The following is a 16933-nucleotide window of genomic DNA, read 5'->3' on the forward strand; positions in this document are numbered from 1 at the left end:
GTAGTAGTAGTAGTAGTAGTAGTAGTAGTAGTAGTAGTAGTAGTAGTATTAATAGTAAATTTATCTCATAATTTTATTTTAACAGTTGATTCTCTATTACTAAAATATTCTTTATTACAGTATTAATCACTGGTCTAAGCATGTGAATATCTAATTAAATAATTCTCAACCATTTATAGCCGCCGATGGAGTATTATTATTTTTTACATAACCTAAAAAAGCTGATTTTATTTAGTTATCAATGAGATAAAATATATACATTATCCTATTAACAACAATATTATCCCATTGTTTGATATAATTAATTAAGATATATTCGTATGTTTTCTTAGACCTATGATAAAATAACCAAACATTTTTATTAGGTAACGAAAAATAAGAAAAATATTTTACATTAAGTGTTAAATTATGAACGTTGAAGGTTGTATTTGATTAAAAACGAGAAATTAACGGTATGTTTTTACAGTTAAACTATGTTGACACCATTTTCGAGTTCAAGACAACAAATAAACTATTGTTTTTAATTGTATTAATCAATTACTCGATACTTCTTTCAAATAGCGTCTCAACTTGCACGCCATAAATATTGTAATGCATTTTATTAAAATGTTAATTGCTATAAAATATGTTAAAACCGAATCAAGTTAAAATATTTAATAATATAAAAAATAATAGTTATGTATACACACGTCATAAACTAGAATGGAATACAATGAAAAATATCGATTTTTAAAATTTTAACGACCTGTCTACATACTCAATTTAACAATAAACTATAAATTGGTATGAAACATTTTTCATATTTTTAAAACTAATGAAATTCCAATGCTCAATATTTGATTTTTTTTCGAAAGTAGTAATTTAAAGTATTAATAGTGTTATGATTTCGATGCGTTTATTATTTTATGTTCGCGATTCCACAGCAGTAGTTATTTGTATGTCTACGTGGCATGCAATCATGGACTATAAAACCATTACTACGATAAATTAGTTAAATAGACAGTATACAAATAAATGTTAAAGAATTATATATATATATGATATGATATTAACAGATATACATAAACAGAAACACAATGTTTCAGAAATATTTTAAATGGATTTAAAGTGTACCAAAGCTCGTAGCTGCGACAACAAGAAGGTATGAAGTTAGATCCTAACAACATCCACAGTGTCGACAAAATAAAACAATAGAATCAATCGTTAATACTTACTAGAATATTATTTATTATAATTAAATTATTGCAAATTTAATTTATTCAAAAATCTGCCTTATGTTTTCTGGCATAAAAACATAAGTCGAAATTAATGAAGGAAAATATAGTAACGCTGTGGGTACAAACTGTAAATGGTTAAATATTTAGCACTGATTTCTGACCTTGGCACATACAAATCGGTTCATATCAATTAATATTATACTATATACAAAATATAATTATTTAGACTATTTTTTATTGTAAAAAATTATGGTAAAATCAAATCTAAAACTATTTAAAAATAGAATAAATTATTATTTATTTATTTATTCATTGGTAAAATAAAATGTAGAAATGAAATCTCTCACTATATATTTTTAAGTTATTGTATTTGTCCTCAATCATCGCAATTTCTGAATCATTCTATATAGCCACTTTTAAGAATATAATATAGTTTATCTATCATGATAGACTGCTATTTTAGTTGAATACCTACATGCGATTGTTAATTATTGGTATTATATATCTTATATTCCACAGCTGTTTGTAATGTAAACCAAATGAATATGACATTTTTTTTAGTAGTGTATACTTTAATATAATACTTACTGAATTTAATTTCGTTATGGGCTTATCAATTATCTTTTAACAAAAGGAGAAGAGAACGGAAAAACAAGTTGAATGTAATGCTATGAAAATCAATTAGAAAATGTAATATTATTTTCGTCACATTTTATGGAAATATTAATTCAGCAAATGGTATATATATTTAGCAACAAAAATGTCATGAAAAAGTTGACAAAAGTTTAAAAAAAAATTTTAATACTAATAAATAATAAATAATTCAATACGTTCAGAGTTTTCTTTTTGTATTTAGAGTTTTATTTATAATAAACTACAGTACTTTAGTTTTAAAGTAAATCGATTATTTTTTTAAGTTTTATCTAACCAAATAAAAATTAAATACAAGAAAATTGACAAATCAGTTGTAGAATAAATAGGAATATAATTTAATAAGAAGCATTGATAATATTAAATATTTTTAATTTATTCTGTACAAAGTTTAGTATTTAGTTCGTATAAACAAATCGAACATTTGTAGAACTTTATTGAACATTTAATAAAGATTATACTAATTATGATCAGTAGCAAATGATTTTCTAGTAATGATTATTTTCAATTTTTTCTTTCTGCAACCAATATTAGTTATCTTACGCTAAACAACTTTTGTCTCTGAATTAGTAACTTTTTTAAATAGTATCTTAAATGAACTATCATGTCCGTTATTGTATTTTTACTTTTCACATGTTGACGTACTTTATTATCTCAATGTATTTAAATCTTATACGTTACTTTACTCCTCAACTCACGCTATTCTGTAGATAAATATACGATAACAGAGGCAACATAACATGCGTTCAACAACGACGAATTGGTTATAATTAGAGGTCGGATTAATATTCACTTAAAATCCTTAAAATATGATGTTTTTATGTCGTTTAAAAAAGATAATATATTCTCTAAATATTCTTTAAAAATACAAAATTTATGATGCTTTATGACTTTAAAAATATAGGGCGTCTCAAAAATAACACAGGATTTAAATCTATTATTTCTATATTTCTCTTGAAGTGTAACAAGTTTTGCCGTCTTGATGTAACCATACAAAAATACCTACTGAGCTCAGTAATTTTTTGGCCTTAATTGGACTAAATGAACATAAAAAATGTTTGGTTTTAACTTGTCACACTTTAAGAGGAACAATCACTCTGTTGTGTGAGAAGTTCCTGGACAGACTAATCTCGTTGCGTGGAGACTACTCACTTCGATCTTGCGACTTGACGCTGTGATTTTTTTTAGGGGGGATACACTAAGTTATGAGTTTACCAGATCAAAATTCGAAATGTCTTGGAACTTAAGCAAGAAATTCGTCGTGTCCTCAACGAACTTGATGAGGCAACGTGTGATCGGATGATGGTAAATTTTATGGAAATAATAATCGTCTGTAGGGCTAGTAGGGAAGATCATATGCCCGATATTGTTTTTCACTGTTAACCCTTAACTTCTCATGGAGAGAATGATATAATTGTTGTTTTTTTCAAAAGAAATACATTTAATTTATAGCAAATTTAAATCCTACGTTCCTTTTTGAGATACTCTATACAAATTTTTTTTAAAAAAAAATATATATATATATTAAGTACTTGGTTTAAATTTCTCAATTACTAAATGTAATAATTTACTATTGATTTGATTTACAATACATTTTTATACGGTATTAATGCAAATTTTAACCTTACGTGGATCACCCCTGATATCTAATGATTAATTTGTATAACAACTTAGAAGAATATAAAAATAACTCACATTGTGAATATTGTATTCGTTAATCAATATTATCAAAAGGCCGATGTACGTAATACGTGCATGTATTTGCAAACAAATAATAGGTAATATAAATTATTATCCTCGAAAAAAATATTTCCAAAAATAAAATCTTCAAAAACAAAAATGTATATAAAATATTCTCAAACATATTGAATATTCCCTAACCTCTATAAAATATTTTTTATGCAAAATAATATTTTTTCTGTGAATTCTGTTTCGTGAATCGTAAAGATATCTCACTCCCGTTTTACTTCATAGAGTAGAAACAAATATGTAAAATCATAAAAATTACTACCTCTAGTTAATAATAAATTATAATAACTCGGATTAAAAATAAATATGACAGCGACAACAGTAAATTGTAAATACACCTTAAAGTGATATAATTAATAACACGCCATTACTGAGAGTGAGGTTAACTTCATAGAAAACACACGGAAAACGCGGAGGCGGGAATGAAATAATTAGAAAAAATATAAAATCGTAAAAACTACACCAACATTAGAATAAATGTTAACGACGCGATACGTGTCACATCGGGTAAGTCTACAGACTATTTATTATTAATACATTTTAAACTCAATAGTACATTATTTTTTACACACGACGATAGATAGGAAGTGAAATTGGGAAATGTGAACTGATCGATCTGAAGAAGACATAAAGCCAAATTCAAATCAGTTTTCAAAATTTTAATCGCATGACTAGGTCGATTGTCACAGTTGACAAAAGATTGGTATGTTTTAGTTAAAATAACCGACCGTTTGCAATCCCCTTAATAATATGTATAATATTCATACGAGATTCAATTTTTCGTTGAAGTGAACGGCGATGGTGGCAGTAGTGCGGGTTAGGTGTTTGGGACGAATAGAAACAATCACAACTGTCGAGGGGGTGTTATTTATATTCTCTAAATTATAAAAACACTTGCGCGATTATGCGCTGCTCAATTCGTACTCACCCGTGGATGTACGGCCTGGCGGTGGCCGGATACAGGTGCGGCGGTAGGGTTGGACTTGCCGACGGTATGGCCGCGGGCTCGTGGTACTCGGTGCTGAGGGACTGATCATCCATCTTTTGGTCCACGTTGTGCGCTTTCGAGGCGGACTTGATGTCCATGAACGAAACGGTGGCGCACACGCCAGTGCCACCCAGCGCCACCTCTTCTTTCGATCTCGCCAATATTTTAACGCTCTGCACGCGTCCATACCTGCGGTAAACATACACGTTGAATTTAGTCATTATTAAAAAAAAAACTACGATGACAACGATAATGACAACGAAGATGAAGCGGAAGGATGAACGACAAATGCCCAGTTAAGATTAGAGATACACGTGGTATCCAAAAAATTAATACACGAAAACAATGCGAGTGCAATAATAATTACTTATTATTAATAAAATAAATAAATAGTTATATTGGGATGTAAAAAGAAAAACCTCATAATGTAGAGAACTACAGAAGCCCCGGCCGGGATTCAACAACAATTTCTCCGATCTTGTTCTAGATGTTAAACTATTCTCGCATACAAATAAAATCCATCTACCAAAAAACATAACTAGATAAGAAAAAAACTGCGGTACAACAAAATGGAACTCGTTCATTTCTTTTGTGAGGGGTAACTCTTAAAATATATATTAAGTAATTACGATTTAGAAACGCATGGCGGTGAGACAATGAACTATACAATCAATTTAATAATGCTATATGGTGGTACAGCACTAGTCTACCGACGAGCTGCAAACGCGTGAAAGAGAAAAGATGATAGATTTTGCAGATCGTGTACGGACCATCGGTTGACCGATGCCCCAGAGCACACTCGAGTAAAAAAACAACGGTTACAAACACATAATTTTAATGCGCTCGACGAAACCACGTTTCCGTCGCTCGAGTAGTGTCAGTCATCGATCAACGCGATGGTAAATTTCGTATTCACTTCAAACGCACCGGTGATGAACGTGCAAAAAAGCACAGTGCGCTCAGCACTTTTTTTTACGTACTATGTTGCATGTCGTTGACAGTAAATTTGCACTGTACAACTTCGATTAATTTTTTTTTTTTTTTTTGCTCAAGCAAATGTACCGCAAACGTTGGTCGTCTTCGCTCGGTGTGCCTATTGCAATAACACTGCGTCTTCCAAATCGTATACGACACAGCTTGAGTAAAAAACCGATAGCAAGCAGTGCAGTAATCATTGAGTTCTCATTAAACACTAAGTATTCGAAATTCCCCTTTTAAGATTAAACAAAAAGATAAGAATACAAATTGTTGTACTAAACGTTCTCCACAAAACGCCAAAAACTATACATTTATTTTATTATAATGACGCATACGCAACGTTTTCTTGCGGCCGAGCTTACAGTTTAGTACTCGACAAGTGCGCTTTCGCAGTACATGAAATATTATTATAATAATTAGGGTTTTTCCATGATCACGATTTGATTGCGTTTGCATAGTGAAAATATAGTAATTAATATGCGAAAAACCTTGGTCCTCGGATAATTACGCGTAAATTTGAATTCATTTTCAAAGAAAAATGAAAAAAAAAAACATTGAGAGTATAGTGGCTACAGTATCGCTACACATACCGTAACGTAAACGAACTATTGTGTTTTAATACTACTAATACAATTTACAACAAAACCTTGTAAAACAACATTTTAATATTTATAAATTGGCGAAATGAAATTGTTTGTTTCCGAGTTCGTGTTTAACATTTCTTAAATGTATTAAACATCGGAATAAGCTATCATTGTAGTTTTACACAATTCAATTTATAACTAATTTTATAAGTCGTATATACATATCACATATCATAATCCATATCATAATCCATATCATATAAATATAATTACAATATTTTAACAAGATCGCTTAGACCTTTTACGAAGTAGTAAAAACATACTCATCCAAACTTATCCATTTTCATCTGTTTTTAAGAAAAATATTTTTATCAGCTATTAAAATAAAACATGATCGACAAACTTATCCAACTCAAGTTATAAATAGTTATTTTTATAATACACCTGGGCAATTTCGTTGAAATTTTGTACACATCTACTGCACATTAAGGATTAGTAAATAGCTCCATGTCAGAACTACTTTTATTATAGATCGGTGTGATGTTTTTAAGCGACCCGATAACGCTAAAGAAAAATATTTCCAGTAACGACAAAAATTGGGTTTTACACATATTTTACATAATATTCTCGTTTACTATTTTATAAATGAAACCAATGAGAAAGATACATTGTTATTTTATCGTTTAAGATATAAATATTTTATTACACAAAACATAAAAGTTCTCAAAATAACAAATTTAAAAGTTTAATCATCATCCTTTATTTTATATTTATACGCATTAATTGTTGACCTATTACTATTCGAAAATATTATTCAATACAAATAACAAATAAAATATTATAACATTATAAACCAAAATAAATTTTGTTATTAATCTTTACAAATTAATCTTTGTGCTGTAATAATACGTTTTTGAATAAACTACTTTAATTAAAAAAAATTAAATTAAAAAAAAACTCTTAAAATAAATAAATAGTGAGTGAGATACAAATATTTGTCGTTGGTAATTCATTCAACCAAATATATATGTCAACTTAATTATTGACCTACAGATAAAAATACTACTACAGCGATAAGAGCAACTATAAAGTAAATAAAAATAAAAATTGGTTGTTGCTATCTTGAAATAACGCTGGACACGAGGTTAAATGTAACAGTGAGAAGCTATTTATCAAACCCTTCTTGCTTAAATTATAATACGTTAAATTATAAATAGTACAATAACTGTTATTATTACAGACGGTATTTGGCCTCTATACAGCTTTGAACTTATGATATAACCTCTGAATTCACCTTTTATTCTATTTTTAAAAATATTTGAAAGATAATCTTACAACTTAACAATTCAACAATTCGGTTTAAATGTATATTATTTTTTAAAAAAGCAAGGGATAACTATATAATAATAAAATAAACTCCGCCACTTTAGCTTATTCATTCACAACCAGCTAATATATAAGTTTAACAAAAAGCTTTATGAGTACATTATACTAAGTTGGTTAAAGAATTTTTCACTTTTTCAATAAGTAAAATAGATTAAGACTTACTCTACTTATTTTTACTTAGTAAAAATTAAAAATCAATATACATTGAAAACAATTAAATTCAACTCAACAAATTTTAATTTAATGATTCTGGATTTTAGAAATTGAGTTAATATTTTATTTTACTTACACAATTTAACATATTTTTTAATAAGTTTTAATAATTAGAAAATTAAAATCAAGTTGTTTTCTGATTTTCATTATATAAAATTTAAAATCTCTTGAAATCTAAAAATGTAATATAAAGTCAATTTAGACTAATATTTTGAGGTAAAGGAACCATGAAAATGTTCCAAGTGTAATAACCAGGGTTTGTAAGTTCATGCTCTAAAAAAGCCTAAATAAGCATGCATTTATACACTTAAAATTGGCAAAATATGCTTTGAAATATGCCTAAAAAAATTAAAAAATATGGATTTACATGCACTAGATATCTAAAATTATGCACTTAAAAAATACATACTTAAAAAAAATCATTATTTATAATTTTTGAAATAACATGAATTATCTATTCTTTTTTTTTATAGCTATATTTAATTCTTTTGTCACAATTAAAAAAAAATATAGATTTCAAATACTATTTAACACTAATCTTGAACTTTCATGAATTGCATATAATGTTTATCTCTGTCAGTAATATATTTTAAGTCTGAAATTTTTGAAAGAAATTTATTCATTAAATATACGAGTATCAAGAATATAAAAAAGAAAAGATAACAAAATTTATATTTTTAATTTTATATATATATTCCATTTAGATTTTTGATAGATTGTTGTATAATATGCCCGATAAAATAGAAATATGCATAAATATGCCAAATATACAAAAATATGCCAAATATGCAAAAACATACAAAATAAGGTTTCACATATTTAACCGTGGTACAATGAAATGTATTTCTATGTCATCTAGCATTAAATACAACTTTGCAAGATTGATATGCAAATGCATGAACTTACAAGTCCTGGTAATGATCGTACTTCATAACTATTAACAAATTTACAAAATATACATTTTATAATACATTGATAATTTGTTTAGAATAAAATATTTATAAAAATTCATTTGATAACATTAAATAGGTAGAAATATATTATAAAAACAAAGACCTATTTTTAGGTCACAAAAAATAAATATAAAATAAATTGGAGCGGAGAGAAAAACGATTTTTGAATTAAATTAGAAAAACTACAGAGACATGTTTGAATTTAATTCTCAACCACTTTCTCGTAAGGTGTTGTAGGTAATTGTACAAGAAAATGTATTATAAATAACTATTAGCTTTGACTTATAAGCGGATTTATGTTTGAATTCCAAGAAAATATATCAATTATTATTCGTAACATATGACTGACTACTTATTATGATTAATCTCACAAATTAAACATGTATTTAAATTTTCATTTCCATAAATTAACAACGGAAATTATTACCGACAGTATTCTTAGAATTAATAAGCTATGATACATTAATATATAAATATAATAAGATATACATTTTATAATAAATAATAAAATTAATTAATGTTTTCTTATATACAATTTCATATTTAAAAGTCAATATTTACTCACACAAAAAAAAAATGTATGATTATAATAATTTAGAAAAATAAAAATGTACTCTTATAAAAAAAATTGAGATGCAGTCAAACGAATTCAACGATTCAAATGGCTCAATCTATTCAAATTTGTAAAAAAAAATACTAGCCATTGCTTATTGAGTGAAGTTCTTACACACTCATTTATTGTATCTAACAAATACTTTTTTTGGCATATTATTTTCTACATTTTATTATAACTAAATTATAATATCATATGTCTTAATAAAAACAAAATATTTTTGCTAGTTATAAGTACAGAATTAAATATGCAAATGTAAGAAACATATTAACACATATAAACACATTCAAACACATTCCAAAGTATAATCTAAATAAGTTATTTGTATTTTTTTTTTTTTATAAACATTCTAAAATATATTTTTATTCGAAAAAATGCGTTTTATTAAATACTTTTTCACAAATTGATAAAATCTAGTTATTATATAAAAACATTTAATTAATAGCATCAATTACAGTTATATTTTTAGAATCATTAACTTAGCAACAAAAATATTTGAATCATCGAAATTTTATGTTCAATATGGAACTGTTTTAGGTTAATCATTTGCTCAGTCATCAATTATTATAAAATAAATTAATGGCTTTACGTTTTTATTAATATTTAATAAACGCTATAAAATATATAATTTATAATGAATTCGTGCAAAAAATTTGCAGTTAATAAAACATGTACCTTTTAATATTGGCTACAACTTGTTTGCTTACCTTTTTCACAGCTTGGTTGCACAAAAAAAAACATAACTTTATAGCTCACAAACATTTTAGCTACCTTTAACAAAATTCCTCAAAAACGAAAACTCATTAAGTGCAGTGGCTTTGAGTGACTTGAGGACCATTTCGGGCCTGATTATTTAATACATAATAGTACCACAAGCCCAAAATTTAAAATTCTCCATCAATAATAATACAAATAATTTATAATATTAAATCTATCTTATAAGTAGGGAACGGATTTATATTTAAATGCATATTTTTATTAAAACGAGATATTTAAGATTCGATAAGAAATGTTTATGATTTAAATAATTCCTATTAAAATTATGATACTTTTATTTTATATATTTTTACATATTTCACTAATTTTTAAATATTTTTAAACATATTTTTATCATTTCATCATTCATACGTCTTCTTTGTACGAAAATACAAGAAATTATTTCAAAATTAGTTCCAGAAACTTTTATCGCTATTGGAAAAGCTCAAAATATTAAGCAAAATGAAACATTGAAAATAATTTAATTTTAATTAAAAATAATTTAACAAAATTATTAATAAAATATGTGTCGCCAAATGATAGTATGCAAATTGTTAAATCAGTGATTAAAACTCGTAAGCGTACCAATAGATGTCGTAAAAAAGAAAATTCATGCTGTTACAGAAAAAAATTCCAGGCAATATTGATTTTAAAACAATCAATGACATAATGAATGGCAGACAAACTTTTAAAAATTTGGAATTATCTCCTTCTGATAGTATGCACTTGAAATATGCTTTTAATACATCGGTTGATGTGAAACAATAATTTAGCCGTTTTAAAAATATTTTGATACCTAATAGGCGACATTTAACATTTGATAATTTACAAAATATTGTAATAATTCAATGCAACAAATCTTTTTGATAATTTAATAATAATAATCACTTTTTTTTTTAAATTTTTTTTTCCCACATATTTGGATGTTTTTAGCACATATTTTATAAATTATACTTACATATATATGTACATATTTCTGTATTTTTATAACATATAAATCCGTTCCCTACTTATAAGTATATTATTGTTAATTTCTTGTTGATAATCAAATTATTTTTTATTTATTTATTAGATATTTATAATAATTTTATTGAAAGTTATAAGAAAACCAAGTTTTAATTTTCCATTAAAAACATTTTATTCTATTATTTTAAAATTAAATTTACAACTTAATATAATTAGTTAAAACTAAAAGAATGGTTTAAAAATATTATAAATCATTTAGTTTAATTACTTTCTAAATATGATAAAGGTTTAGTATACGATATTTATAATAAAAATAATTATATAAATTAAACTCATTGGTATTAAAACGTATATAATTATAAGTTATATTCCATTAGTAACCCAAAACAATATGTTAAACATACCAAACGACCAACAATTCATACAATTCAATTTGCAACACGTACATTATTGGTAAAGTTTCAAACTGTAACTAAGAAAACCAATAGTATAATTATTGGAAATAATTTAATATTATTATTGTTGTAGATATTATAAATAAAATTCGAATTCGTAAAGGAAAAAGTTCGATATAAAAAATATTAATTAATTATTAAAATATAGTTTATAAGCTATCAATTTAATGCAATTTCACTAATGCTTTATGTATAAAAAATCGATACAGTGATAATTCATGTTTTCCAATATAAGAGTAATCCGTGTATTCAGGTATTGCACATAAATTAATAAAAAAAAAAATTGGAATTATTTCCCCAAAGGATATTCAGGGGAAGGAAATACGATACTGTCTGGACCCATGACATTAGCTGTCGTGTAAAGACAATCTACCATCGAGTCACGCCTAAATGAATTAACATAATAACAATAATTATTAACGTTATAAAGGAATAGGTGAATCCAGTTTTACGATGTTATCCGTTAGCGTCACAATGTTGTTGAGTTACACTCTATAATAACAGCAAATTACAATCTCTAGGTATTATATTATTATTATATTGACCCAATGTCAAAAAAAAAAAAAAATTGTAAGATCACATATATAAAGAATATATACAGTCTATGTATCTATATACGCTTAATCATTTATATGCCTATCGATACTTCCAATTGCAAGTAAAAATGTAACTAAGCGTTTGCACGTATAATCAAATGACACGTGTAAAGAAAAACTTAACTACTGTAGAAATTAATATTGGAAAAAATAAAGGAAATACGATGGAGATCTACGAAAACGGTGTAACACAGAAAAAAAAAAAAAGAGTTAAAATAACATTTTTAATATATTATTATATTATTGGACATGTATTATATAAATCGTAAATCGTCGAACAAAAACCTTGTTCGGAAAACTATGAGATATTTTAAAACGATTTTTGGGTTATTTTGGTGTTTGTGCGTAATTTTAAAATATAATGTTATATATTATCACGCGGAGTAGGATTTCTCAGCGATTGTAGTAAATATGTAATAATAAACAGTAAATGAGTGGTACCGACGTACATGAGTGGCGTTTCGGGCAATTTCGGTAGAGCGACAAGGGAGTTCGGTATAAAGTGCAATTAAAACTACGACGAAGATCACAACGTCATGACAAAAAAACAAAAAAAAAAAAAAAAATAGTAAAATATGGAAAAAAAACTGAAAACAAAACTAAACCCATTGGGAAAAATAAAACTCGACGCGGTCGTTCGGCTCGGTCGGCGGTTCGATTCCCGAGCATCGCAGGCAGCCGGGTCCCCTCTCCCTGCGCACCGTCAACTCAACTGCTGTGGCGGCCCGGCAACGGAGTTCGCCCACCGACCTAACGATTCAAGCACGTCTGTGTGTGCGTGCGTACGTGCGTGCGTGTATGTGTGTGTCCAGGCTGGCCCCGCACGCCACGTTGCCTAACGGTGCGCGCGCACACACACACACACACACACACCATGCACATAATATACAACTATGTGCTCGGCCTGGCGGCTTTCACATCGATACACACTCACGCACAACGTCGCCGTGCCCCAGGCGGACGGACCAACAACACTAACAACGACGACGCCACCGCCACTACCCTTGGAAGTCGTCAACACATAGCATGCTCGGCCCAGAAGTTTAATACTAATTTTTTTTTTATTACTTTTGGTCGGTAATATTTTTTCACGTTAATACTTCCACGGGTTTCACAACAACGCATAACCTACCGATTCTAAATTTACTATTGAACCGACAACATTATATTTACTTAGACACACACGCATAGTACGCGCGGTGTTATTTCTCATTCATAACAATAATAATAATATGTATTCGAGTTTTGTTTACAAAGAAAATAAAAAAAAAAAATCCGTTTCAATGACTACGAAGCATTTTCTACGATGTCATAGCTAAGCCAAAAAAAAAAAAAAAAACGTGGTGGACTAGAACGCATTATTTTTCAAAACGAATTTCTTGTTGGGTTTTTATAACGCGTACATCTGAACACGATAAATTCAATTTTTGAAAACGACGAGCACACGGAACACAACCGGTTTGACGGGATTCGTAGGATCTTTTTTTTTTGTACGCCCGATGGACCCCGCGTCGTCTCACCACGGACATAATATTATCCCTTAGCAGCAGCAACACGCACATCATTAGCTAATAAAGAAGACCACGCCTTTCTGTAATTCCTTTCGAAAAAATGTGCTCTTGTGCGGTCCTCCTATTTAAAATAAATATAGTTTTATATATACACAATATTTATCACGACATCGTCTCACGCACATGTTATTTTTATCGCGTCGACTCTCTTGCCAATGTCGACGAATCGAACACGCCGTTTCAATATTTTGTTCATGCTAGTGCACGCATATGCTGAGGCTTGGGGAAGAGATGTTGCGAAATTTCTACCGAGCACACCGTAATCACATATTTATACGTGTGTGACACATATTTGTATTTATTTCTTATTTCTATTTTCCGAGCCTGGCTCTCAAGTTTTCTCGGCCACCGACGAGCGTACGCATTCGGTACACGACGCCGAACTCGGGCAGGAAAATATTTTATCTTATTTTGTAATGGAGAAAAATAAAATGCTATGTGAATTGTGTATGTGCGCGCTAAGTTTCGTGTCATTTCAATAAACGCGCCCGACGTGTTCATAGTAAGGGGTACAGAGCGTAAGAATGTTCGGGGTGAAATAATAAGAAGAAGCGAAAAAAAGAGATGACTGCTAAGAAAAAGAAACGTATAAGGAGCAAAAGAGACGAGACGAACTGTTACTGCTACTACTACTACTACTACTACTACTTCTACTACTACTACTGCTGCTGCTCGCCGACGGCATGTAGTATTGTGTGTACACACGGAGCGATGTTACGGTGTGGTGTGCACGCTCCAGCGGTGCGGACGAGGAGGGAAAAAAGAGAACCGACGGCGGCGGCAGTAGTGCGGCGTTGCCATTTCGGTATTTTGATCCGTGACGGTCGATCCTATACTACTACTACGCTAAACCCCACACGCACCGCTGCTGCTATATTATGAACGCTGCTGCTGCGCTGCTGCTACTGGCTACTGCCGACACCTTCGACAACGTTCTTGCTGGGTTATTCACCCACAACAATTATTAATTTAGAACGAGTACGACGGCTTGTAATATATAAACATAAAAATTCACGATGCTCAACAACCGGCGGCGAAACGATAAAAAAAATTATTGCAATAAACGAGCGCCTGCTGTTAGGTCGATTGCTTTTTTTTATATTTGTTTTGCTCGTAGACATTTTACCATTAAAAGCCACGGTGACATTAAAGCGGTGATGGTTTTTATTTTTTTTATTTTTTTTTTTACCAAAAATTCGGGTCTATTTTCGATTAGACACGCGCGATGAAATTTCAGCTACCACGGGGCACGGACCCACGAAGCAGAGGAACGAGACGACACGACTAAGAAGAAAGTATAAGACCCGCTGCAATATCAACCACCGCCCACACGACCGCATCGTGCGCCGCCGATAGAAACTTTGAACAATAATAATAATAAAAGTGATGGTGCTGCTGCTGTGCCCGATTCATTGGCGGTGGCAGCGTTTATCCGAGCGGCATTTTCTCATTCCGTTAGCCAGCCGCCGCCACGTTGATGTGCTGCTCTCGATTCTCGTGCGCGCGCGTAACCGTTTTCGGTTTTTTACTGTTACATACAATGACCCACATTGTACCAACGATTTTACCGCAATTCTCAAAATATACGTATTAAATTATGATAAACACACGAAACGCGTCTAATAACGTTAAATAAACGCGTACGCGTAAATGTGTATAGTTCAACATCACCAGGTGTGTCCCGGGCACGCTCGCGTTGTCCGTGCCAATTCGCCGCGATATTTTTAATAACGTAAATCGCGCGCACACGCCAAAAACCAGTGACGCACCGTTATCGGTTGATAAACTATCGAGCGCGATGAAACTACGCGCGACAGTCATAACTACCGTATATTGTCATTGCTATACCGTGCCCGAGACGATGTGATCGATACATATACGCTCATAGGGATGTTTTTTTTTTCGGGATATTATCGACATCGTGTTCCGCGTGGATCGAGGCGAAACAAGCACACGATATGGGTCCCCGGACACAGGTCACGCGTAGGTGAAGCTTTACCCGCCGGTAAAGCTATGTACGCGTTACTGTGTATCGATTACGCGCGCGCATGGTGTGTAGGGAGTACACGTGTTAAAAAAAAAAAAAGGCACCGCACGCACGGTCAAGTTGCAAAAATGTCGTAGCGCGTTGTTTTCGCTGTCAAGTAAAATAAGTACACGTTGCGAGTTGCGTGTACATGTATGTACGTACGCGTGTAAACGTATGTGCGGCAACCGAAGAGAAAGTACACGTTACCTAGGAATATATTATTATTATTATTATAGATAAAGCGGATTTGTGCGACGTTGTGTGCACGACCGACGGACTCGTCTCTTATACCACTGCACGCAATTTTAACGTACCTACGAGCGCGCGAGCGCAATCATCACATCCTGATATTGTTACATAACGGTGAGCAGAATATATATTATTATTTGTTGAGTACACACACGCGCGCGCGCGTGCGCGTATCGTTCGTACAATAATATACCGCTTTCAGATTGTATTATTCGATGCGTCGTATACATTAGGTACACTTAATTCCGACGAAGACAGACGACGGCGTCCGGTAGGATTTTCGATGATGACTGATTGAGACCACACCTGCTGCTGCTATTACGACAATTCGCCCCGCGCGCGCGCTCGTCCCCTTTCTGACGACGATGGTCAATTCATTATGATTACATTATCTCCTTCGCCATCGATGGTTCTTAAGATCCCGAAGCCAAAATGTAATATCCGTTGATAGATTTATAATATCTTTTTTTTTTTTCTTTGGTATTCTGTCGCGCGTGCGATAAACTAAGTACGACTAAATGTAAACTTTAAGTACGAATTTAAACTAAGTACGACTAATTTTTAACACAGTCATCTGGTCGAATTCCAATTCCCTTGGTCCCATATCATTCTCGTCAACTAAGAAAAAATAACTCGTCATTGACTCGTTGTTTTCGAAAAATTAATTTTTTTCCATCGCGTAGCGAACACACGGCAGTGTTGGCAATAATGTAAATGAAAATGAATGTTTGATTTGGAGTTCAACGGTTAATGTTGATTACACAAAAATGATACGAGAAAACTTCACAAATATGAAACTTATCACACACACACGCACATACAAAACCTTCGCCGCACGGGGAAACAATAAACTTTTAATTTTGATGGCGAGATAACACCAATTATTTCTCTGTTGAACCATGGTCGATTTTTACGTATTTAATATAACACCGTCTACCAACCTCATACAACCCACTACAACTGTAAACCTATCAACAAT

General features: G+C 30.5%; 1 protein-coding gene across 1 annotated transcript in view; it reads right to left on the reverse strand.

The window, feature by feature from the left end:
* The window catches only part of LOC112684407 (protein split ends), a 51238-nt gene that overhangs the window by 20789 nt on the left and 13516 nt on the right, over positions 1 to 16933 (reverse strand). Inside the window, exon 2 of the mRNA XM_025555933.1 lies at positions 4546 to 4794. Within this exon, the coding sequence (XP_025411718.1) occupies positions 4546 to 4794 (249 nt within the window). The remainder of the gene's footprint in view (positions 1 to 4545; positions 4795 to 16933) is intronic.

This window comes from Sipha flava, unplaced genomic scaffold (genome assembly GCF_003268045.1).
Source record: "Sipha flava isolate LNK unplaced genomic scaffold, YSA_version1 105_pilon_pilon, whole genome shotgun sequence".
NCBI lineage: Eukaryota > Metazoa > Arthropoda > Insecta > Hemiptera > Aphididae > Sipha > Sipha flava.